Below are 27116 nucleotides of genomic sequence, written 5' to 3' on the forward strand. Positions count from 1 at the left end.
TAGTCCATTGCTAAGCAACTAAGCTCAAAAAATAAAAAAGAATGAAATAAAAACTGAAGAAATTCATCTTTTTCGTGTTTTCTCGGGTCCGAAAAGTTCTTTTTCTTTCTTAAATAGTTAAAAGAAAAGTATTTTGAAGTTTCTAGACAACAGATTTGTTTTCAGTTGATTTCTGTCCAAAAAGCAAACATTGCTCTTTCAAAAATTAAATTTAAATCGATTTATAAATTATTTATAATTTTTCAAGATCTTAGTATTTGAACAGATGAATGTTTTATAAGGAATTTTTTGTATTTTAAGCTGTTTCTAACTTCTTTTAATTTCAAGATTTTATACTAAAACCAAATTTGCATTATTTTAATTATATATAGAGTTGTAGGGCGAACCACGAAAAGATCCAGTAAAAAATTTAAAACAACTACAAGAGAGTATAATGCAAAATTCACAAGATTTATAAAATTCACTATATTTCTCTTTTTTTAACAATTGAAGAAATTAGTGAATGTTACGTGACATTTTAAAAAGATTGAAATATTGTATGCTTAAGAATATTGTATGATTCTTTTTTTAAAAATTCGTTTTATTCCACCAAATATATGAGTTACGTGGCTTTCTTTAGATATAGTTAATTTGCAAATAGCATCCTGATGTTTTTATACATTCTGAAACGGATTTTCAAAATTCACTATACAATGTCGCTCAACGTATTCAACAGATGCGATCACCAAATATTACTACTATAATTTATTTGCTTTATTCCTATTATTACAAAATGTTTTACGTTTCCTACGATTATTATAAATGAATATATATATATATATATATATATATATATATATATATATATATATATATATATATATATATATATATATGTGTGTGTGTGTGTGTGTGTGTGTGTGTGTGTGTGTGTGTGTGTATGATACGATAGTCTCCTTTTACACAGAATTTATATTCACCACATTATTAAATAATCAATTTCAATATATAACTTCAAATATATGGTTACAAAACCTTAAGTTTCGAAGTTTTTAAAGTTAAAGATAACTTCTTTATTTGAATATAGAAGCCACGGTTTTTTAAATGTGTTAAGGAAAGCACGAAACCTGTTGAAATAATAATTTACATATGTTTGCTTCTTTCAGCATAAGATTCTGATAAATATAATGATCAAAAAAGATGTAACACTTTTGCCCAATTAAAGAAATATATATATAAGATATACTTGATGGTAAAAACTACATTGGCTTCAAAAAAATATGAAGAAAATAAACGCCCATTAAGACTCGTATGACGTGAATGAAGAAAAAAAAATAATATGAAACAGACATCTGAAATTGCTAACGAGAAAACATAAATAAAAGTGGAAAATAAAACTGGAAAAAGCCACAGTACCCCAAGAGAGAAATAGGATATAAAAACTTAAGTAATAACAAAAACAAAATTAAAAAAACTGCGATAGCCGGGAAAGGCAAATCAGCGTAAAATACATTTCCACGTGCTATTTAAAGATGGTGTAAAACTAATATAGTTAGCAAGGGAATCGGCTCTCATATGAATAAAACAAGAATCCCGGGTATCAAGATTAGCAGATGTGGCAGGGGTGGTTAGAATTTTAGCATTATCGAGATTAAATTTACCCCCTAGATGCAAAGAATGTGTAGCAATAGATTTATCGAATTTTTGAAAAGGGACTTATCTACTGTGTTCCTTTAGTCTAAATTTTAAAATCCGTCTGGTTTATACAATATAGCCTTTTTTTTCTCATTTTCCTTTACCCGTTGGCAGCCACAATTTTTTTATTTCAATTATTTTTATTTATTGTTTTCTTCATTCACGTCTGCCGAGTCTTTAAAATAGGTTCCTATTTTTGAGGGAGCTTAACATTTGCTTCAAGCATTGCCATTCTCGTTAATGATTCATGACGTTAATGATTCATGACATGAATTTTTGAGCGCTCACACCACGTATACTTTTATTTGCATTTTCGTAATTTTTGTAGATAATGAATTTTTTATTTTACTGCCTCAATTTTTGGGGATTATTCCTGTAGTGACACAATATATTAAATTAAAATACTTAACGCGATATCAAAATTAGTTTTATGTTACAGCTGTTAGAATGAAAAAATATATAATATATAATTTGTCAAAACATTCAAAAAACTAAAAGTAATACATTTTTATTTATTTTATTTTATTTTAATTTGTTTAGTTTTGTTTATTTTTTTGACTACTGCTCTGAAAAACAATTTTTAGAGTGTTGAACAATTCCGTCTACAATCGAAATTTCAAAAGTCGAATAAGACGCTGGAATAACCCCTCTCCCCCGGGTACAGAATAAAGGAATTAATTTAATTTCTAATAATTTTAATAAATTTAATTGTTTCTAACTGTTTCAAACAATTAAATGTTACGTCCAAACAAATTTCAATTCTGGGGTTAATAAAATTATTGTCACGCTTTAATTGGGAGTAAGTGAAATATTAACATTCTTGTCTTTTTACGGCGAAATAAAAAAGCGATTTCTATTTATAATTTCTAAAAAAAAGGATATTTAAACTATTTGTTAAACATACTAATTACAGCTTTAAAATAATTTGTTATCTAAAAATCTCTTAATATATCTTATTTTAGTATTAGGGAAATTCTAAAATTAGAAAAAGAACCATTTTTTGAGATGATTCTAAAATTAGCACGGTTTTGGATTCTTTTTACAATTTTCAATTTTTAGTATTTGCTGTTTAGCTAAATAAGTAATATCGAGCATTTTCCTGATATAACAATATTTTTTTAACTGTGCTAAAGTTGAGAAATAATATTAACAACTTTTTAAGAAAATTTTTTCAACATTATTCTTTTTAAAAGGGCAACTTTCTTAGAGTTAGCGGGCAAGAATAACTTTGACCGTAATATATATATATATATATATATATATATATATATATATATAAATATTTATCCAAGAAAACAAAAAACAAAAAATTCCTGCGTAAATAATAACCTTAACTAATAAAAATAATAGAAAGAAATTTAATTCATGGTTAGCAATTTAAAGTTTTTTAGGTTATAGTTTTAAATGAATATTAATGAAACTGTAATTCATGCTTCATATGAAATGAATCTTTCTAACACAGATAAATTATTTCTGTGTATCTTATGATGAAGTCTTAAATAATTTTTTACTGCTGTATAATTAATTATTAAATTTTGTAATATAATATTTTTTTATTAATTACATCACATTAACCATGTACTGACAAAAGTGTTTAAAAATAATTTATTGCTTGTATTAAATTTTCAAATAATTCCAATTATTCCAATTCTACTATTAATTAGAATAAAATTAAAGGAAAACTTATTTTACTTACTTTAATCTAACTATTTTACTTACTTTAAAACTTACATTAATCTTTAATGTAGTTTGCTCATATTAATGAATCTTCTCTACGTTCTTAGAGTATATAGTATTCTCTAAAATTATCCAATCACTATTTCCTCCGTGTAATCTAGCAAAACACAATTATAAATTATTATTTTCTTTATTATTTTTTGAACTGCCTTATTATTCTATACTGAAACTACAAATATAACTTTTTAAATTAATATAATTTCTTTAAAAAAATAAATTCAGATTTTTGCAATTTGAATAATTTAAATTTATTAAGATTGAAAAATCTAAAGATAAATAAATTTTGAATCTCCAGATTAAATGTGCTATTCTCATTTTTCCCATTTTTATGCTTATGTCTGGAAAAGTTCATGTAAACAAGCCTTAAAATCATAGTTTGTTCACGTGTATACATATTCATTCAAATATATCTTATATAAAATGCATCAATTAGTGAAATGTATCTTATTGTGTAACATGAAAAATGATTCTAATAAATGCCTTTATATGTTGTTACATTTAATTTTTTTTTAAAGCGATTTAACAAAAACAAATCTGTAGACAATTTTAAATGCATTTCATAAGAAATATACAATATTTTTTCGTCATTTACCGTGCGTAATTTTTTTTAATTATTGAAAGATATCTGCTCAGAATATTGTACTAATAATTATACAGAGGAATCTCTATTTTGTAATATTTTTTTCTGACAAATTTTATAAAAAAATTGTCATCAATAAACGTTTATGTTAGAAAAATTTTATATTTGAAAAGACTTTGATTTTTATACAAAAAAATGAAATAAAAGCTACATTTATTTTTGAAAATAATAAATTTACTATTTTGAAGCTTTACAATTTCTAAATTATTTATAATTTATTATTAAATAATTATTATTATTTGAATACTTGGCTAAATTATTTTATACCTTTTTTATATTATATGTGTCGTTTATTTGTAAATAATTATAATGTTTATGTTTATATTATTTCCACTTCTAATTTAAATATTTATTATATAGTTCTGAAAGAATTCTCTAGAACCTATTTAAAAAAGCAACTTTATAAATGGGCCAATAAAATTATAATTTCCTCATTTTTTTCTTTTCTAACAAGATATAAATTTATAATTTTCTCGTAATCGCTTCCCTATTAAAATGTATCATTTCCTATTTTCTGATATATGAGTAAATCCAATATTTCATTATATATTGAAAAATAATAAATTATACACTTGAATGAGATTATTCGTTTGACATTAAAAATAGTTACGTAAAATCATAGTTTAAAATTGAAAGAAAAAAGATTCTTATTAAATCATTTTCTTTTATGAAATGCAAATAATAAATCTTCAGGAAAAACATCAAATAGTCCTATATGTTCATTTTGAGTTATAAAGTGATAAATAACATTGATTTATTCTAATAAAGAACTAAAAATTCACTTCTTAAAAATATTTCAGTGCTAATGAATTAGCTAAAGCAAAAATATTTTACTTCACTCTAAAAAGATTTGAACTATTTCTTATAGTTTTAACTTAATACAAATCTGATTACTGCGTTCGCTAGCACTTCGGAGGATGACGTCACAAGCTTTAACTCTCGGTGGCTAATCAGGTGCCAAAAATTTTCCAATCTATAGTATTCTTAATATGAGTACAAAATAAAGGCACTTACCTTTTCTGTGTTTTCTTCAGCTAAGCAGTATTGAGATGAGTATCTTAATAAATCTGAAACATTTATTTTTGCTACAATTATATTATTGCTACAATGTATAAAAATATGATTAATATATTTACATAAATTACGTTACAAAAGTGAGGAATCTTAACATCTGTTGCAGCAAGCCGCATCTCATTTTAAACTAAACTCAAAAATTTTTGAAATAAAAAAAGTTTTTTTTTTTTTTTCACCACCACAATTTTTATGCTTGGTACAAGAACATCGGATTCCATAATTTTAGCTTCTTTTTCTGGGAAAATTACTGTTCTATTTTTAGTTGCTTCTGATGTAGAAATCAAATTGTTTTTTTTTTAATTCTGGGACAAAAAGCTCATTTTTAAGAAGGATTGTTCAGGCGTTCTGAACAGTTATCCAAAATAATAATTTGCAAATAATTTCAGCGTTCTGATCCACAACCAATTTTACATAACAGTTTTCTTAAAATAGTTTTCATCATTGTCGTTTCTAATGGCACAAGCCAAGATCACTAGGCATTGCGAATTAAGTCAGGATATTCATCTTTCGTGTGACAAGAGAGCACAGCCAGAATGAAAGTACGGATGGATGGCAGTATCACTGCTTCGTGAGGCTATTTTTAAATAAGAAAGGAGGATGAAATTTTTTCCTGATCCCTGTACCACGGCTTAGCGACCGACCACAGGACCTTCGATTCCACAGATTTTAGAATCAAGTCTATCGCATGTGGAGTGGATCGTAGCAGAGTGGAGGATCGAACTCCGGACCCTCCGGAATCGATTCTCTACCACTAAGTTACCACTGCCCCGTTTTTCATATTTACACTTGAGAGTTTTCTGGTCACCAAAGGGTTCAAATTCTTGATGTTCATTCTTCTACTTTCACACACATTTAAGAGGGATGATTAAATGCGGGCTAATTTCTATCGACATTCCAATGCTTCAACAATAATTGCATTTTATTCGAAATGATTGGAAGCTTTGCTGTTTTCATTTTCTCTCTAGTTTTCGATAGCTATTTTCGCTTTTGATTTGTCGAAGTATAGTGTGGAGGTTGTGACTCAGGATTTGAAGATTCTTTATTTCTCCTCGCATTTGACGATTCGAGCTTTATTTTCCGGAGTAAGTACGTCATCTCTTAATTCAATAGCTGTTCGAAAATTTCCGTATGAGTCAGGAATACTATATAGAAGTAAAATAGTCATCAGATCGTTGACGATATTAATTTATAGTTCCTTCAATTTATCCAATAGAATAAATAACTCATTTATATGGTCACTAAATAATTTTGTTTTGCTCCTTTTTGTGAAGTTGTCTCAGCACTTTTGCTTTTCTAGCTGGACCTTTCGATTCACATGTTTCCCTTAGCTTATTCCACAATTCTTGTGAATTTTTACAGTTTTTTGCTTCAGATGAATCCCCCAGCTTCATTGAAAATAGGATATCAGCTCAATCTTTTTTAACATTGAAAATCCATTTGACAATTGCATCAGCGTCTTCTCCTGGTTTCTTTTCGTTTCCTGCTGCAAAATTCCAGCGATCATTTTTATTCAAATTGCCTCCATTTGGAGAATTTTCTTTTGCGAGTTTTTCGATAGTCGGAGAAGTGATTACCATTATTGCTTTTAGGTTTGTGATTCAGCGGAATGCTTGTCTTCTCAGTTTTAAAAAATGGCGTCAAATTTTGTTTCACTGTGAGCTTTCTTTTTTCTGCACAGTCGAATGTGTTGGCCCATAGCCAATATTGACTGAACTGGCTCCAAACAAAGTTAGAAGGAACGTATTTTATTGTTAAACAGAGATATAGGTAAGCACCACAAACAGCTAATGAGAGCTGAAATATGAATATCATAAGAAAGCATACACCTAGAGAAGCTATGACATGCCCAATGGTGCAAAATAAGAACATCTCATTCGAGTAAATTGCATTTAATTCCAACACTTCCCTTACTATTAACGTTTTTTCCGACCTACAATAAATGTAATAGTAAGAATAAGAATGAAAATATTTTTTTACTTGAAATTATTATTGGTTTAAGAAAATGCTGATCTACTGTGAGTATATTTTCTTGATTTCAAATACAAATATTTTGAGAATCAGAATTTATAGAACAAAAATATATTTAGTCTGAACTTATTCTATTTTATTCCTTTAGTCACGCTTCTTTTTATAGAAGCAAATTTTACCCCAATCGCGATGCACAAGAATATAGTTAATATATGCTTATTATGTCATTTTTAAGCAACATATGTTGAATAACATGCACTTGCCGATATTATACTTACTAATATTGATAATATCATTTATTTACAAGCAAGAATACTCTGCATATATTCAATCAACTCTTAATACCTTTTCGTTAATAATGCAGTAGAGCCCCAATTATCCGCAAGTGCATTATCCAACAGTGAACTTTAGTGGAGAGATCTGCAAGAAATCCAAAATTATATTGCACGTGATACAAGCAATATTTAGAGGAACAACTAGTAGAAAAGCTTATGTTGAAGATATCATGTCAAATCAAACGTGAAAAGTCTATTCAAAAGTAAAAATAATTTCGAATTTTAAGAAAAAAGGTGCTTCCAAAGAAAAAAGCGAAAACGAGTTTTTTTTTTCCTTAGAAAAAGTGTAACTGTTCACTTTTATGAATGAACTTTTATATATGAACACTTGTATGAAGAATGTACGTAATATTTTCTTTACCATTCAATTTTCAGGGATTTAGACGTATATCAATATATGTTGAATGCTCAAAATATGTGCACATGTGTGAACGCATTTTAAAATTATTTTCCTTTTTCGATCCACCTTATTTTTTTAGTTTTTCGGATTATCTGCGATTTTTGTTAACCGCGGTGATCTTTTAAACTAATTTCTTGGATAATCGGGCAAATCTACTGCAAATATTTGTTAATAATGCTTAATACTTTTGATTTATACTAAAAATAAAATTAAAATAAAAGCGTTAATGTCGATACATTGTTGTTGGTGTAAATTTTCTAGACAGGTAAATAATAGGTAGATTCAAGTGTTTAATTGTTATAGAATTAAAAAAGGTGTCCGGGCATGCAAAAAATTTATTCAGGAATGTATCTTGAAGGACTAACATGCCATACAAGACAAGTAAAATTTCTTTGATTCTTCAAACCCTGGTCCCGAAATATTTATTTACATAATGAAGTTGCCTCCACTGATAAAAAGTCTGCGCAGTTAATGTCTTTATTTCATTTTCTATATAAAAATAACAGATTCTCAGCTTTAGCTTAGATTAAAATTGCGTATATTTCTAAGAGTTGTAATGACAAATAATCCAATTCTTTTTTTCCCTATTTTACAATCTATTTCTCTTTTAGTAAAGGAATATCTTCTATTATTAATCTCCAAATGCCTGGGGAACATCCATACTGTGGAAATTCTTTAGATTCCTCTGGATTTTCTTACAATCCTCAATTATTCATGGATCACGATAGTAAGTATTTTTTATTCTATTCTCTTTTGTAGTTTCACATAAGCCTGACGTCCCGCAGTGGACTGATCGTTAAGACACGGTTCCCAGCAGATCACCGAAGTCAAGCATCACTAGCTACGGTCAGTGTACGGGTGGGTGACCACTTGGATCAGTCTGCGTAGGGACCGAGGGTGTGCGGTATGGGTCCTCGTTAAACTGTGCTACCGTAAAGTGCTCGACTTCGCGCGCAGGTCGTCGGGCTACCGAAGCGGGAGTGCCATCCCCTCCGCAGAGGATCAAAATTGTGATGGCATGTCTTCGGATCATCCTCCGGGATGCTTCCCAGACCGTCGCCAATAGCCCATTGTGACGTAAATTAAAAATCAATCAATCAATCATAAACCTGACATAACCTAAAACAGAATTCAATGCCTATAATAATAAAACAAAATGTTAGTGCGTAATTCTCAAAAAGTTGGAGCATGACACAGATCTAAATTTTAAGCTCTGACATCAAGGGAGTTATTCAATTTTCTCCATTTAATTCACGGTAAATATTTCAGAAAATTTTTTAATTCTGTCTAGTGAAAGAAGTTGAAGATTAGATTATTGTCTAGAGTAAGAAGTTAAAGATTTATATAAATAGATTTTTTTCAACCAAAAAGCGAATTTTGGACATCCATTATGTTAACTGAGTCAATATAACCACACAAAAAGATTTTTTAAAGAAAAGGACAGAGACTAGATCATAGATGACGAACTCTGACACGCGCACCAGTAGGTGGCACGTGACAGGTATTTTAAAGTCACACAGGAGATATTTTATTCCCTTACATTTAATGTAAACAAAGCTTAAAAAATCATCTTTAATACTAAGGACATTAAAGGCAGAATCAGAAACAAAAAATATTTTAGATGCCATTTTGACATTTTCTTGGACTTTAAAGTAACTAGTGCTTCATCAACTATGAAAGTCCATGCTGTAAAGGGGATTTATTTAAAGACTGAAAGCAGGCACCTGAAAGCAATCCTCTGACACAAGGCTGAGGAAAAAGCTTGTCAAATTTTCACCTCTCTAGAAATTAAGAATCCTACTTTGTTAGGGTAGGCGAAAACAGTCATGTGACTGAAAGAGCCAATCATCATGCACCTGAATTTTAGTCTGACAATGCATGCCTGAAAGCAGGCTATAACACCCCATTTACACGAGGCCTGACAACAAGCTTGTGAAGTCACAGGAGGAACGAAAAAAACCTCAAATTTTCCTAGCCTACTTTCAGGCAAACATTTTGTCGGGTGAAGACAACTTCAAGTCAGGCCGGAATTCAAGTGAGTGATGATTGTTTACTTTTTGCTTATCCTAGCAAAGTGAAATTTTTAACATCAGGAATGACAATGACGTAAGTTTGACTAGCCTTTTTTCAGGCTTGTGACGTCAGGAAACTGCTTTTTTTTCAGTTCTCGCATAAATAAGGGGTTAGGAATCGGAAACCAAGTTTCCGCTTTTCTTATGATGTCATTATACAACGCTTGAGTCCTTTTATCCTTGAGAGCATCCTATAGAATTAACAGTAAAATACCACCTTGGTTATGGCTTAAATGAACCTTGTGTATTATTGAAAGCAACAAATATAAAGGACTTGATTGATAATGTTAAATAACACTAAATGGAAATCAGTTTATCTAATTTTTTACTGTAGTATATGACTATTAGCAATAAATATATGCAGTTTGAAAAGTTGAAAGAGGATATGAAGCGCAAAAAAGACAATTAATAATATAATTTAAATTTAATTGGTACTTCTAATATTTCATACTATTAAAAACATCTAGCATTAATTACTTTAATTTTATACCCATTTTAGGCTTCCATACCTAACTCTTATATTAAACAGAAATATTTGAAATTTTATTGATTCGATTTTTATTTGAAGCTATTTTAAAACAGCAGATGTAGTTGCATTAATTAATTCTACAGATTGTAAACAAAGCAATGGTAGGAAGAATATTTTTAAAAAGTAATAAAACAAGTGGCTCAATGAAAAACTAAAAATATCAAAATTTTAACTAATTCCCCGGGAAATCAGCCATATCTGGTCTACGTACGCAATATTTGGTCCAAAAGTATAAAAATAAAAATAAAAGTATACAGTTGAAATAGAACGGTTACTTGATAATATCCTTAACAAATAGCAGAAAGTTATTTTACTGTGTGAAAGATTTTTAGAAAAAGCAGTTCAGCGTTTTAATGCATGTCCAAGAAAAAGTAACTGCTTTGCTATTTTATGAAAAAATAGATTTATGTAAGAATTAAAAAAATTTATCCCGCCCCCCCCCCTGAAAATATTTTTTCAAGTATTCAAGTATTTTCTTATGTTTTTTTGAAATATTTCTGTAAAAGAATGTCCTTTTCTAACTGTCGAAATGTAGGATTGTCCAAAAAAAAATTATTGCCCGTGCAAAAGTAAACGTAATCTGAAGTAGAAAAATAAATATATTAAATTTAAAACTGATAAACAACTACATGGTTTAAATTTGAATCTCTTATCTGTTGTATTTCAGTTTTCTTCTACAATTTCCGGTGGTAAGTATTCCTAAAAAAACAATCATTTTTCTACAAAAGCTCATTTGCACTATGCAACTGCTTTAAGAAAAAGCTTATTTTTTTAAAAATGCTCTTTATGGCCACTTTTACCACATTTTAAGATATTGCACTATTATTTATTTAAATTAGAAAAGCAATCATGAACTCTCAAAATAATCTCTCTTCTTCGAGCTTAATAATTTTCCTTTATTGTCACTAGAAATTAGTTGCACATATTATCTGTATTATAACTATAACGCTAGTCAAAATATTGCAATCAAACTTTCAAAAAATATATTACTACTTGTACCCAAATTGCAACACCAAGAAACACAAGAGATATCACAACGAAATTTATTTTGTAGATAACATGTTGACCAAGTATCAAATGATTAAATTTATAGACTTCTGTGAAGTGTGGCTCCTACCAAAATCACTAGCCAGAGTAGACACCATTGTTGGAGATCACCGCTGCTACACACCTCGGCATTGATTCAAAGAGACTTTGGATGTGTTCTTGGTGCACAGCAAACCAAGCAGCTTCCACAGATTGCCAAAGTTGATCTGGTGTGGCATCTGGGTCAATCATTGAGCAATCACGGACCACATGTCTTCCATCGGCGAAAGATACGGAGAGCGAGCTGGCCAGGGAAGCAATTCAATCTGGCGATTGACGAAGAGCCCTTGGACAATGCGTGCCACGTGTGGTCACGCATTATCCTGTTGAAATACCGCTGTGGGCAAGCTCTGAAGGTAAGGAAGGACAACTGACTCCAGCACCTCGGAGATGTAGCGCTGACTGTTTAAAGTACAGGCAATGCGTATTAGAGGAGTGCGAGAGTGATCCAATACCGCCCCATACCATAATACCCGGTGCAGGACCAGTGTGGCGGTACATAACGCAGCTGTTCAGCATCCTCTCTCCACGGTGTCTCCAGATTCGAATGTGACCATCGTGGTAGAGCAAACAGAACCATTTGTTGCAGACAGAAGACAATTTCATTCCATTCTGTCGTCCACATCCTTCTTTCATCATACCATTGGCGGCGGAGACGTCTATGGTTCTGCGTCAAGGGTAGACGAAGCAATGGACGTCTTTCCGGCAGACCACTCTGCTGTAAACGGCGTCGAATGGTACGCACAGACACTGAATGATGTGTTACAGACTGAATGTGCTGTGCTATGGTTTGTGATGTGACTGAGCGATCAGTCACTGCGCGCAATTCGCCTGTCATCACGTGAAGTGGTGCACTGAGGTGGATGCAATCGAACACGTCGATCCGTCGTACCCTCCTGCATCCAACGATCACATTACAGTTGCTTGGTTTCGTCCAACACGACTACTGATTTCCCTGAAAGATAATCCACAATCTCGGTAGGCCACTATCCTTCCTCTGTCGAACTCGGATACTTGATCAAAAGATGATCGCTGTTTTCTGAGAGGCATAATTGATCGTTTTTTGAAAAAACCACAAGAAAACACAATTGCCGAACTTGAAATCGTCGAAATCTCCAAGGCTTAAATAGCGCTTTGAAGTGGCGCCACAGGAGCGCGTAATGTGCATCTGCGCTGAAATTCTAATCATTTGCATATCTCAGCTCCGCTAATGCATGTTGTAAATTTCATGTTATTTGCATGCTTCCTTCAGGGTGTTACATTACGGTGGCCAGTAGTATATATATATATATATATATATATATATATATATATATATATATATATATATATATATATATATATATATATATATATATATATATATATATATATATATATATATAATAATAATAATAATATAAAATCTTTTCACCCATTTGAATTCCAACAGTCAGAAAAGAAAGTAATTAATACTAGTTTTTCCTTGAAAAAAAAATCTTACTACTATTTTTTATATGTATATTAATCTGCGATTTACTTTGTACCGCGAATGGGTAGTTTCACGCAATAAATAACCTACAAATTTTTGCTAACATTTTTTATTTTGCTTTATTAATCTGGAGTTAGATTTACTTATCCGCGTTGACAACTTTGCGCAATGAATACGAGTTGACAACTTTACGCAATTAATAACTTTAAAAATTTGGACTACAATTTTTAATTTATATTTTATATTTGGGGATACATTTACTTTACAGTACGAAATAAGTACACGTAAATAACCTAAAGGCAGACCAAGTGATAATTTGTGTAAATCTGTTTCTATCAATGCCAAGTAGAGGTAACATTCCTTTTTTTTTTGTTTTTTTTTTTTTTTTTGTTTTCGCCATATCTTTATTTTTCTTTTAAGGCCCCCCTGAACGATTACAGCCAACGATTTCATAGAAATTCAAAAATTTCTTTGAAATTTGCCATAACACTTAACAGAATGAAAATCCACCCTACCGTTCAAAAGTAATAATGGTAATCCGTTTTTCTTTCTTTTTTTTTTTTTTTTTTGCTGTAAATTTCCTTTACTTAAAAGATATTATATTATAGATTAAAAACATTTAGACATGAAAAAACTTCAAATATATGTTTCGAGATAAAATTCTCTCAATATGAAATATTTATTTATAATTTAACCCACATTTAAACTTTAATTAATTTTTAAAAAACACTGCTTTTTAAATTACATTTCCCTGCAGTGCCAATTTGAGGAGAAACAGAAGTATAGAAATTATTCTTTTCATTTACAGCATTGTTCAAAACAGCAATTTTCAATGATCGCGGACGCAACGAATTTCCTGTGAAATACATCGTATTTGAATCTGTTAGTACAAAAAGGTTGGAGACCCTTAGTATATTAGATATCTTCTAAAACATTTAGCGCAAAATAACACCCTACATAACTTTTGATCTAATGATCAAAGGGCCTAATTTTAATTGTTTGAAAGCCAAATCTTAAATATGCTAATTATTTAGTGCAGACAACACAAAAACATACTTTCGATAATTAAATATACCTTTTTTTGACGTATATCAATTTCTCAAAATATAGGGAGTAGCTGGAAAATGTAGAGGCAAGAAATTGATCCCTTAATGTTTCCTTTTTACGTATATCTCGAGAACATTTTAAGCTAATTTTTAGTAATGTTGTCTGCACTAATTAATTAGCATATTTTATGTTAGGTAATTGAACCATAAAAATTGAGTCCGTCATCAAAATTGTACTTTCTGTACTGAACCGCAAAACATATTTTTTAAACAAAAATATTTTATTTGCATATTGAATGTGATACAACAACTCATTTGAAGTTTATTTCAGGAAAGACTATGGCATAGCTTCTGAAACTAATATACTAGACATGGTGAAAGTAATGGCATTTGCTCTCACCGAAGGAAAGGTAATTTTTTTTCCATTATTTACTCATCTTTTGAAACTCTTTTTTATTTTTCAAACAACAAAGCGTTCAAACTCTAATACTTCTACAGTACAGCTAAACCACATAAAGTTGTTCGTATAAACCATACGTAATTTAGCAAAAATATTTTCGTATAAATGGATAAAACAACAAAAAGGAGGATTTTGATAAACCAAACAATGTAAAGACATCGAAGAATTTGAATCTATACCATATATGCATAAATCCTCAAAATAAACGAAAAAATAAAAATTAACTTTATAAAATATATAGTAAAGTTCAGAAGAAGCGATGAACTTGCTGGAACGAGAAAGGTCGCTGCAAAAGTGAGGTTTTCATTAGGTGTAATGTTCGTCTAAACGGGTGAAGTTTGTTTTTGTATGTTGGTATTAACAATTTTTATTGTTTTCCAAGATGGCTGAACCCCAGCAAAAATGTTTTAACGGTGTGCTTTTAACCATTTAGACGCAGTTTTGGTTTGGTCCTGAGTAATGGTAGAAAAGGTGAAACTCCCGTTTATGAAACTAACTTCTCAAAAGTTAACAATTATGCTTTGAATAAAACTTATTTAACTTTTTTTGTTTGTTTCTAATTTTTACATAAAATAGTGATAAAATTTTATTATTAGGAATTTATTTTAATATTATACAATATTTTTGTGGTCACAAAAAAGAACTTTTGGAAGGCTTAAATATCTTCTCTCGATCAGCCCAACAGTCATGTAAGTTATCTTGATGTGAGCGCTGTTTATATTTCACCAATATGGTCTTTACAGAACATCAAGTATATTTTAAAAGCGATACTTGAAAAGCTTAGTGGAAGAACTGGCTAAGCGATACTTTTCTTTGTGTTTTTAGTATGTTTGTGAAAACACAACTCATAGAATTTTTAGTGGTCTATTTATTTGATTCTAAATCTTTTATAATGGAAGATTTTAATGATTTTGTGTGTTGCATTTGCTTGTTTTTAATGTTTTCGACGATTTTTAATGTCTTTCATCGAATATAATTTTGCTTGAATAGATAACATAAATATACCTATATTTAGGCTTATATTAATAGAATAAAACTTAAGCAATCTTAATTTGGAACAAAATGGTATCAAATTTTATCTCACCTTGTTAGTCCGAAAACCGATCTCAAACGATTCAGAGACAACGCGAGCTCAACTTTCACTGAGTAGATTTTCACCGGTATGCAAAATAAAGGTAAGAGCTACGAAAACCTCTCGTGGTTAGCCCAATGCTAATGGAGTTCTGATATGTTTCTACCAAAGTATAATTTGCATCAGCTAAGAAATCTCTGGTAACAGGGAGTAAGATAAAGTTTGACTATCTATATCTGTGTTCTATTTATATGTAGACTTAATTTTCTTGAAAAAGTTGCTATTTGTTTTGTCAGACATATAAATACGCTTATCATTTCATATTGAACACTTAATATTTTAAGCGAGAGCACACATTTTAAAAATTGTTGATGAGACTTTTCCTATTTAAAATTTAAAAATAATAATCCGAAAAATAGAAAACTTTTTGGTAATAGGTATTTCTGATATTAGTTATTTGGAGCTGCTTTAAAAGGTACTATATATACTAATATACGTATCACGATACCTACTATGAGTACTGTGGAAATAGGTTTTTTACAGCCTACCGAACGGGACAAGTACTGGAGAAAATTGTTGATTGTGGTAATTTTTGACTATCTCGATGGTCTCGAGCAATAGAATTATGCCGCATGATTGCGGTCGCATATCTTTTTTTTAATTTTGTGCATGATTTTCCAATGTTGATCATTACCGATTTATTCATTGTTTAATTTTATTTTAAAAAGAAAAGCAAAAATTCAGCTAATAACAAAAATAATAAACTGAATAAGTTGCCTAAGTACAAAATATTATTTATTGCCAATGCAACTTTGCTTTGAAACATAAATTAAATTTTTTTACTTCGGCAGTGCGTCTGAAACACAAACTAATACGAAACAAAAAAAATTGTATGATGAAGTAGTTTTAGAGTTATTTTTTCTTGTCTTTTTTAATTATTGATGCGTAAAAAAAACATCAATTCCTCCTTAATGTATAGAAGCTGCTGTTTTTTCATTTTCACCAATTTTTTACCCTCCTCGACTTAGATTCCAAACAAGAAATTTTTTAGGGTTGCTTGTTGAATCGCCAAGTCACTCAGTCGATTCTGATTATCTTCGGAATGAATAGATTTAGCAAAATAAATTTAAATAAAATAAGAACTTTTTAAGTTTTTTAAAAATATCATTGTACCGATTAAGATTTTCATTTACAGAACGCACTCTAATAATACACGTGTAATTGAATGCTACTTTTAAAGGGAAACTTTTTCTTCAGGTTGCAGTACACTGTCATGCAGGACTTGGACGAACTGGAGTATTGATAGCTTGTTATTTAGTATATTCTTTAAGATGTAAGCCAAATGATGCAATCCGATATATAAGGATCAAAAGGTACGGACTTTTTTTTATTTCAAATTATAATAATTGAGCTAATTGAGAAATCTTGAGAAGTTTCCAATTCGAACAGAAGATGCTAAAGGTTCCAAAATAGCTCTCTTCAAAATATTTTATGACAATTAATCAAAAAAGGCAGAAGTATTTCAGAATTACAACCAGATCTTCGAATTGCATTAATCGTAGTTAGACTCTCAGAAAAATTGAAATTTTCAACTCCATAGACGTGATGGCAAAGGAATTCAACATTTTAATTTATTTAATACATTAATGAGTTTTCGCAATTGATAAAAATAAGAAAATACAAAATAGCGATTCAAATATTTCTTACCGTGACAGCAATAAAAGCGAGGCTCATTATTTTTATTTATTGGAAATAATGTTGTTATGGTTGGTTGGCTCTAATGCCACTTGCCACACGGGCAAGCCTGCTTGGTGAAACCAAGCAAATTTAAGGCAGAGTGTGCGTTTCTTGTCTTTCAGTGGTGCCATCTATGGCCAAGAATTCGACTTCTGCCCCACCATACGTCGCATCCGTTTATAGGGCGAGCCCATTCATACATCCATTCATTCATCCACAGATCGTAATTTTGACCTGAATCAGAGAATGATCGATCTCTAATCCAGTACCCCCAGAGGTATTGATTTGTTATGGGAACATGGAGGACTTTTGCGACTCGACAGACTTAACGTACATCAGTCACTTTACTACACGGGGAGTCTTCGACCGGCGGGGTTCGAACCCACGAACTCGGTCCCAGCGCCCTACCGACCAGGCTATCCCGGCACTAATGTTTTTAATTATTTATTGTTGTTTTTAATTATTTATTGTTGTTTTTAATTATTTATTGTTGTTTTTAATTATTTATTGTTCTTATTTACAAATTACTAAAAAATGTATCTTTTTCAGACCATGTGCAATTCAAACGAGAAGTCAAATTGCTTGTGTGCAACAGTTTGCTCAATTTATCTTGCCCCTATTCATCGTCTTCACAAATGTGTAAGAACATTATAAATTTATTTCAAGACTGAATTATTTAAAAATGTATGTTCAAAAATTACTTTTTCTCTCCAAACAGTTTTGAATCAAATTGATTGATATATTTTCACTCAATGCGCGATTTACCAGTAATGAACATCTGACGCTTTCAGTGCGAAAAAAAAACGGACAACTCTGATTAATTTTTGATCTAATGATTGGATCTTCACTTTCTAGGACTCAATCTTAATGGCTCGAAAGGGTGATCTCAAATATGAACTAAAATTTGTGCTGACAATATTTTAAGTTACAAAATTAGACACAAAAACGTACTTTCTCTGAATAAAAAATTTCATAGTGAAAAAAAAGCGGAGGGAAATAAAAGATCAGCACGGTCTCTCATTAGAAAAAGGTCTCTCATTAGAGATGAGCTCGATTTCGCTTTTGGAGATCCGAACTCACCCGAGCCCACCCCGAGATACATAAGATTATTTAGAGTTCGAAATATACTTTGGATGAAGGTCAAATTTTGCAGTCTTTGATGTCTAAACAAGGAAATTGGACTTAAAAACCTTTTTTATCACTAACCTTTAAAACAAAAAATGAAAATCTCCAAGAAACAAAAATTAAAAAAGATAATTTGACAATTACAGTTAGTCTCGCAGAAAAGAAGTAATTTTTAATGCCTCTTAAATTTTATATTCAATAACTGATGTTTTTTTTTTTAATTTTTTTTTTTTACAAATATACCCCACTCGAAACCTTTTTTTTCCGTGCCCGCGTCTTCATCTCATATACGAACCATTGGAATGATAACGTTGTGAAGTCCTACATACGAGCACTTTTAATTCAAGCTGTTTTTTATGGCAGCGCCTGTTTTCGATTACTTACTGAAGAAAAATAAATACAGTATGAAATTTAATTACCAATAAATATGATAATTACAAACATTATATTTCGATTTTTTTTATGTACTGTTCACATGAGCTACTTTTAACAAAATTAAAACATCGGCTTGCATATTTCTTCTTTGTGTGCATTAGTACATTTTTTACTTAAATCTATTTATCATTATAAAGTAAACAAATATATAGCATTTCAATTGGAAGCGGTTACAAAAATCATCATTTTGGTGAGAAATTTTAACATCGTGCAAATCATGTCATCGTTTTCCAAAATTGTATCATGTTTTCAAGAAGGTTATTTATTTAATAGATTCGTTATAAAAATACAAGTCATTTCAAAGCATGTTGTCTTGATTTGTGAAAATATGATACGTACAGTTATATCAAATAACCGTGAATATATGCATCAAGATCTAATTCTCTGTAGTCACTAACTCATTATTTCTTCATATAATTTTATTTTAATAACTTTGGAAGACACACAGCTCAAATAACTGTATTAGTTATAACCACGTGAGGTATTTGTCCAATGAGAATGCGCCTGGCAGTCATTAGGATCAAATTTATTTTATTTTTAAGTCATAAATCCAATTTGAATCATGATTCGAAAAAGAATTCAAAGCATGAAGTTAAATTTACAAATTCGAAGTCTTGATTGCTATTTTGTGAAGCTCAGATAACTTGAACCCGATTAATAATAATAAAAGAATTTTTTTTTGCTTTTAAACGTCAATAAGGCTCAAATGCTTTAGTTTTCTTTTAGTTAGCTTTTCTAATTTTCTTTGTTTTTCTCTCTTTTCTTTTTAGCATTTTTGTCTTTATTGTGCTATATGTGCTGTCTATTGTGCTATATATATATATATATATATATATAAGGAGGATGAGAGTCCCCTGACTCTAGAGATACTTGCACAGCACAAATGTCACGAGCAGCTTGTGCGTCTTTAGAATCTCGACTCTTTTAATAATTTGAAGTTACCTAAAAAACATGCCTTTCTAAACCATTAAATGGCATGCGAAATTTTTAAGATATCTTACGAAAACTTTAAAGAATGGCTGAGAATGTGATTTTTACAAGGAAGATATAGCTTAGAAGTAATCTCATAAATGAGAAGAAAAAAATTATTTTTTTTAAATTTTCAGTTATGTAAACGTAAATTTTTTTAGTTGTTTTTAACTATTACATTAAACTAATATTACATATCTATTTTGCGCATTGTAGATTATTTTAATAGTTTGCATTTTGGTCATTAAACAAAATCATCTAGACTCAAATAATAATGTCCAAAATATTTCATTGGAACTTTGAATCCAATTACATAGAAAGTCACGTAATATTACCCTCAAAAGTATTTTTTAACCCAAATAAAAAGGGTTACAATAGAAAATGAAGAACAACAAATATGTTTGAATTTTATTAACACTAGAAAGACGGAAAATTAGTATATACCTATATTGCCTAAAAGCAGTCAAAGTGACAGGATTGTGAATGCGTAAATAAATTTGTTTAAAATTAATTTTTAACTTTTTTTATATTATTTACAGCTATTTAACAAGTTATTAGTAAATATTTAACAGTAAAAAAATTATATGTTGCACAAAATGTCACAAAATTCAAAGAAATTGTGTCATTATAGACATCATTGTTTTTCTAATTGAAATTAAAAGCAGTCAAAATGACTTCCTTAGGCAATCAAGTGTTAAATAATGAAATCTTTAACACTAGAAAGACGGAAAATTAGTATATACCTATATTGCCTAAAAGCAGTTAAAGTGACAGGATTGTGAATGCGTAAATAAATTTGTTTAAAATTAATTTTTAACTTTTTTTTATATTATTTACAGTTATTTAACAAGTTATTAGTAAATATTTAACAATAAAAAAATTATATGTTGCACAAAATGTCACAAAATTCAAAGAAATTGTGTCATTATAGACATCATTGTTTTTCTAATTGAAATTAAAAGCAGTCAAAATGACTTCCTTAGGCAATCTAGTGTTAAATAAAAAAATTCTTTTTTTAGTATATCAAAAGGCACACCATTTACTTTGAATCAGCATTTAGCGAGACAGAAACGGATAGTGCATGGACTTGAAGCTCGGCAGTTAAAATTCATTCCAAAAGTATGTATTTTATTTATTTTCTAAAATAATTTATTTCACTGCGTTTATCGAAATTCCGCTTATACGTGATTGACACATATGGAGGGAGGGTTCAGAGGACAAAAACATGCATTTTTGTATAGGAATGAAGGATCTAATTAGCATTAAATTAATCATTTAGCCTCACTGTTTAGTATCTCTTAACATTGATATCGGCTCAAAGAGTTGATTCGTACTTCTTATCGGCTCTTTTGAGTCCTTTTCTTATACCTTAACATTACATTCAATTCATTGAACTGTATAAATGATTCTTTGAATTGGTTATTTAATTCAATTGAGCGGTTTCATATCTTATAACATTAAGGGAAATAGAATCTTAATGATAATTTTTACGTCATTTTTTTTAACTAAGAAATAGTTTTGGGTAATATTTTTTTTAATATTTAGTATAGAAACTTTTTAAAAAATTTTTATAAGGGACATTTTTAGCCAAATTTATTACATCTCTAATTCAAGGGGGGGGGCATTAAACTTTTATTTATTTATTATTACTTTTTTAATTTTCGATTTAAAATTATACTGAAAAACAGTTTTGGGTAATATTTTTTTAATATTAGAGGAGGTTTTTTTTCATGTTAGAGGAGATTTTATTTTTAAAATCTTTTTTGATAAAGGCTATTTTTAGTCAAATTTATTATATCTTCAATTCACATCCTTTGAACTTACATAATTATAAATACACATCTATAGCCAGTAATTTTGCTGAACAGAAATTGGAGTTTTCAATATTTTTAACCGCTTCCCTTACTAATTAGTTCCAAAAAAAAGCAAAGAATCAACACATTTTTTTTTATTAAAACTACTTCAAAATTCCCAGTATGTTACAAAACAGGTATCAAAATTTCCAGTTCGATTTTATACTGATTTCACACTTTCCGGTATATTTGAAATCCGGTATCAAAATTTCCAGTATGATACATACTGGTTTTAAATTTCTAGTATGGTGCCATACTGGTTTTAAACTTTCCAGTATGGGACCATACCAGGTTTTAAAATTTCCTGTATAGTTTCATACCAGGTTTTAAATTTCCGGTATGGTCATACTGGTTCTGGTTTCATTTTTATTGGTTTTTGATACTGGTTTTGCGAATTTTTTCCAATAGGGGCGGGCAACAGTGTATGTGAACTGGTGGATAAATGAATGGCGCAATATTCTTTTCTCTGACGAGTCCCGTTTTTCTGTTCATCCTGATAATAGGCATATTTTCATCTGGAGGGAACGTGGCCCTAGAAACAATCCTGTTCTAGGGTCACGTTCCCTCCTGTTCCAACAATCCCATTCGTGCACGAAATTGTAAGATTTGGCGGTGAGGGAGTAATGGTCTATGGCATAGGCGTGCGCGCGCCGATCTCCGTATCATTCGAAATGGAACTCTGACCTGTAGCCGATATAGGAATGAGATCCTGAGACCTATTGTAGTCCCTTACGCTGCAGCAATTGGAGATGACTTCATGTTAATGGGCCACATCGTGCTAACTTGGTTAATAATTTCATTTTGGAGGAAGGAATCACAGGAATGGATTGATCAGCATGTTCTCCGGACATGAACCTAATCGAGCATGTTTGGGACATCCATGGCAGACGAATTTTTGGACGCTTACCATCCACACAAACAATCCAAGAACTAGAATGAGCTCTTCTGAAGGAGTGTGACAGAATACCCCAGCCCCTCATAAATAATCTCATAGACTCGATGCCTCAAAGATGTTCAACGTTGCTGGCCGTCCGGGAAAACCATACCCCCTACTAAAAACGATTTTCTTTTAAAGAAACGCCTCTTTTTTTATTTATTTTTCTCATATGCACAAATTGTGTTTTTTTTTTTTTTCCTTTTGCACCTAAATGCTCAATAAAACACATTTTTTTTCTGCCAAACAAATGTCATTTTTATCTTATATAGCCTACTAGTTCTGTCGATTATGTATCAATCATTCAAACAATTTTCTAGGTGCAAAATCAACCCACAACCTCGATCTACCGACTGCGAATTTGCTACGCATGTTTGTCGTAAAACTGATTGAAATTCCCCTTTCAACGTATTTTTCTCTGCGGTTTCTTGCAAACTTTCGTTTTGACTTCTCGGAATTCCAAAACAAATTATTTCGTGATGCGATTTGCATTTTTTACAAGGGCTAATTTAACTCTAACATTGTGAACTTAAATTTGCTTTACAGAAACATTCAAAGTAGCTCGCATATTAATGCCTCTTTTCCGACACTTTTTTTTACAAATAAATTAATCATCTTCTACAAAATACACAATTAAATTTTAAGCCAATTGCTGTGGGAATATTTAATCTGAACTGTTATTTATTACTTCCCTAGAATTTTAGTGCTTATTTTTTTTTAATGTTATCATGGAATAATGTTCATGATTCGCGTACTTCTTTCCCAATTTATTGAACTAAATTCTGTTTGTATTGTTTTTAATAATATCTTTCTGTTGTATTGGTGTTTGTATTTAGTTTTAATAATATCGGGAATAATAAGTGCCCCAGAGACTGCATTTAAGCTTTCTAATGTAATAAAATTTCTATTATAAACAGCAAGTTGATGCAAACATCTAGTAAATGGTACTTACTATATATTATACACTTTTATTTTTGAATCATTTCTTCACACAATTTTTTAATCTGATTAATTAATTAATGTTTGTTTATAAATTTTCTCATCACTAAGTTTTAGATGAGACACTTCCTAAAAGGTGGGCTAATTTTGATATTTATGCATTCTCTACTTAAACTTTATGAAATTAACACTATGATAACTTTTTTCATTCAATTTTTTTTATAAATCTTAAAACAGTAAATTTGTGGGGGAAAATATCGTCACATAATTTGGGTATTTCAAAACTTCAAGAGTAAGAAAATGGAATTTTGTACAGAAATCTCTAAAAAACATAAAAATGTGTTAATACTCGAAAAATTATTTTAAGGATGAATAAATAAGTTTAAATCATTTACTTTTATCTGTTAAAATAATAGAATGGTTTCTGTCAAGCATCGACACACTATAATGTTTTTTTCTAAAAATTTTCACGGAGTAATATAATTTATCTATTACCAATAATGGTTTAAGATATTATCAAATAACCATCCAATTTAAACACTTAGTTTTTTTTTAACATCTAGATACTAGTTAAATAATTTTAAGTTGTATTGGCGCATCAGTAATTGCTGAATTTGATCTTTTGGTTAGAAAAAATACTTTTTAAAGGTATTTATAAAAACTTTTCAATAATTATGTTAATTACTGTCTCTTAATAGAATTATAAACGTACTCTAAATTTTTTACTGTGAATAAAATTTAAACCTAACTGTTGTTAGAGCACCCTATTCACACAACCGTGTGTCAAATAACTACAAACGTTGTTGTTTTTTCAGATGTTATACGTTGTTTGTGAACGTCTTTTGCAATTGGCTAACTGCAACCTGCCAATATTACAGCAAATATGCTACGACTTGGATAGTCCAGTGAGTTTTTGCAATTATTTCATATCAGCTACATCAAGCAGTGATTCTCATTGGAGGCCCTCTTCTAGTCTTACTTTAATGGAATTAGACTGTTCATCAGGAGATGTAACAGATGGAAGCCAAGATTTGAAACCTTTAGAATTAGGAAAAGGTCCCCCAAGTCGAGGAGCTGCTTACTATCTAGACACTTGTGATTCAAGATGTGATCAAAATTCGAGTGATTATGCTTCTACGCCTGATCTTCAAAATCGCTTACCACCAGATGGACGCAGTACTGGTAGTTTATCTGCTGAAAGACGAATGTACCAAGATGAATATCTTGATGATTATAATGATTACGGAGATGATGATTTTGAAACTAGTGATGAAAGTATCGATTCTATGCTTATGGAAGGTCATCCAGCCATGTATCTTGCCAATAATACTTGCTACCAAGAACTTAATAACCATATGGAAATCAGTTCCAATGATGGTTCCAGCACAAATGATGGGGAAACGTTATTGATGGAAGATCGAGTTACCCCAACAGATCTCATTAAAGCTCTCATGAGTGACCATTTACTTCAAGGAAATGACTTTCAAAACAAAATCAAATCTATACAGGCAAGTATTATGCATTCATTACATCGAAAGAACATTCTCTTCTTTTACTTTTATTACACAGTCTATGGCCAAATTATTAAGATTCTATGTAAAATCTTAATTCTCAAGTGATACTATACAACTATATTGTTTTTACGGGGCTGAAACCGGTTTTGCACTAGTTTATGTTCGTGTATCAATTACTTAACATTGGGATGTAATGCGTTAAAAATAAATACAAATAGGAAGTACATAAAAAATCTCCTGAATGACAGCCCATAACATGTATGTTTAAATATAAAAGTGAAAAAAGGTTTATTCGTCTCTCTCGGGGAAAATAATCACTTACCAAGCCGGTTTTAATTCCACAACTTTATTGAGACAAAACACATAGAGAACTAAAACTACATATACATAAAACAAAAATTAACATTTACTATTCACGTGACTTTATACTGCCATCTATATTTCATTTTGAAAACTACTTTAAGCATAAACATCCTCCCCCGCCATGAACCCTTAGGGGGTTCATAAAATGTTATACATTCATTCAAACTTTAATTTCAAAGATAAAGCAGCAATAAATCAATTACAGAAAATTTTAAGTTTAAGAATCTTCACACAAAACTAAATCAACTTTAAATGAAATATATGTGAATCGTAGACAAACAATAAACAAATTAACTATAACAAAAACAAAATTGATCTAATGAAATGCACTTACATACAAATATCAACCATCATAAAATTTTGATTTAAAATGAAAATTAAATTTGACTGAAAAATTAAAATTAACAGTTCAAAGTTCGTATGAGTTCAAAGTTTGTATTCTATAGGCAGTGGGCAAAGTTTAACAATAGGACGTTTTAACTCACCATTTGCAGTTTTCAACCTTACCACTCTGCTTTTACCATCTGCTCCAGGATAAGTCTTTAGCACACGTCCCAACTTCCACTTCAGTGGAGGTAAATCATCTTCTTTGATTAGCACCAGTTCATTTACAGCAAGATTTTTCTTTACTTGGAGCCATTTCGGTCGCCTTTGAGGAGTGGAAAGATAGTCAATTGACCACTGTTTCCAAAATTGTTGTTTCATTTTTTGCACTAACCTCCATCGTTGTAAAGGTGTAATCACTTCCTTTGAAAGATCAGAATCCGGTACTGATGTCAATGAAGTACCAATAAGGAAATGACCAGGCGTCAATGCCTCACAATTAGCAGGATCATCCGACAGAGGGGTAAGTGGCCTAGAATTAAGGCAAGCTTCTACTTCAGCAATTAGGGTTAGGAATTCTTCGTAGGTGAGGATCTGTTCACCGACAGTTTTTTTAAGGTGTGACTTCATAGATTTAACAGTAGATTCCCACAATCCTCCATGATGAGGTGCCGCAGGAAGATTGAATTTCCAAATGATATTATCCTTTGCAAGATAGCCTTGAAAGCCTTCATCTGAAGAGAGTGATGCAATCAGGCGTTTCAACTCTCTATACGCACCAACATAATTTGTCCCACAGTCACTGTGTATCTGATCAGGTTTTCCTCGTCGAGATGTAAATCTTCTTAAAGAAGCTAGGAAGGCATCAGAAGTCAGATCACTTACAAGTTCTAAGTGAACTGCTTTTGTGGATAAACACACAAATAAACAAACATAGCATTTCATAGTCTTCACACCTCTTCCTTTTCTGGACTTCACTTGGAAAGGACCGGCATAATCAGTTCCAACAATGGAGAAAACTCGGGAAGGTATCTTACTGAAGGTAAATCAGACATAAATTGTGTCAAAATTCTAGCATTTTGACGATGACATTTTACACAACTGGAGATAGTCTTTCTGACAAGATTCTTGACTCCAATTATCCAATATTCTTGCGTTAATGCTGATAATGTCATTTGAATAGTTCCATGTAGATGGCTTTCATGAAAATATCTCACAACTATCGTTGATAAATGATGACCTTTTGGAAGAAGTATTGGATGTTTTCGACGGTCAGAAAGATTGGAATTCTTCAATCTTCCACCAACTCGGAGAAGTCCCGATGAGTCAAGAAAAGGTGCCAAAGGCAACAGATTGCTA

At 30.5% G+C, this 27116-nt stretch overlaps 1 protein-coding gene across 4 annotated transcripts in view; it reads left to right on the forward strand.

Annotated features, from left to right (window-relative positions):
* Positions 1-27116, forward strand: part of LOC107455726 (protein tyrosine phosphatase domain-containing protein 1) — a 113305-nt gene that overhangs the window by 74083 nt on the left and 12106 nt on the right. For all 4 annotated transcript variants that reach the window (XM_016073396.4, XM_043048992.3, XM_016073395.4 and 1 more), the window contains 7 exons: positions 8440-8555; positions 11097-11118; positions 14364-14442; positions 16822-16937; positions 17851-17940; positions 20850-20949; positions 24372-25064. In XM_016073396.4, the coding sequence (XP_015928882.1) occupies positions 8440-8555; positions 11097-11118; positions 14364-14442; positions 16822-16937; positions 17851-17940; positions 20850-20949; positions 24372-25064 (1216 nt within the window). The remainder of the gene's footprint in view (positions 1-8439; positions 8556-11096; positions 11119-14363; positions 14443-16821; positions 16938-17850; positions 17941-20849; positions 20950-24371; positions 25065-27116) is intronic.

The sequence above is a fragment of the Parasteatoda tepidariorum genome, chromosome 11, assembly GCF_982258835.1.
Source record: "Parasteatoda tepidariorum strain Cologne lab strain chromosome 11, Ptep-v5.0, whole genome shotgun sequence".
Lineage (NCBI taxonomy): Eukaryota > Metazoa > Arthropoda > Arachnida > Araneae > Theridiidae > Parasteatoda > Parasteatoda tepidariorum.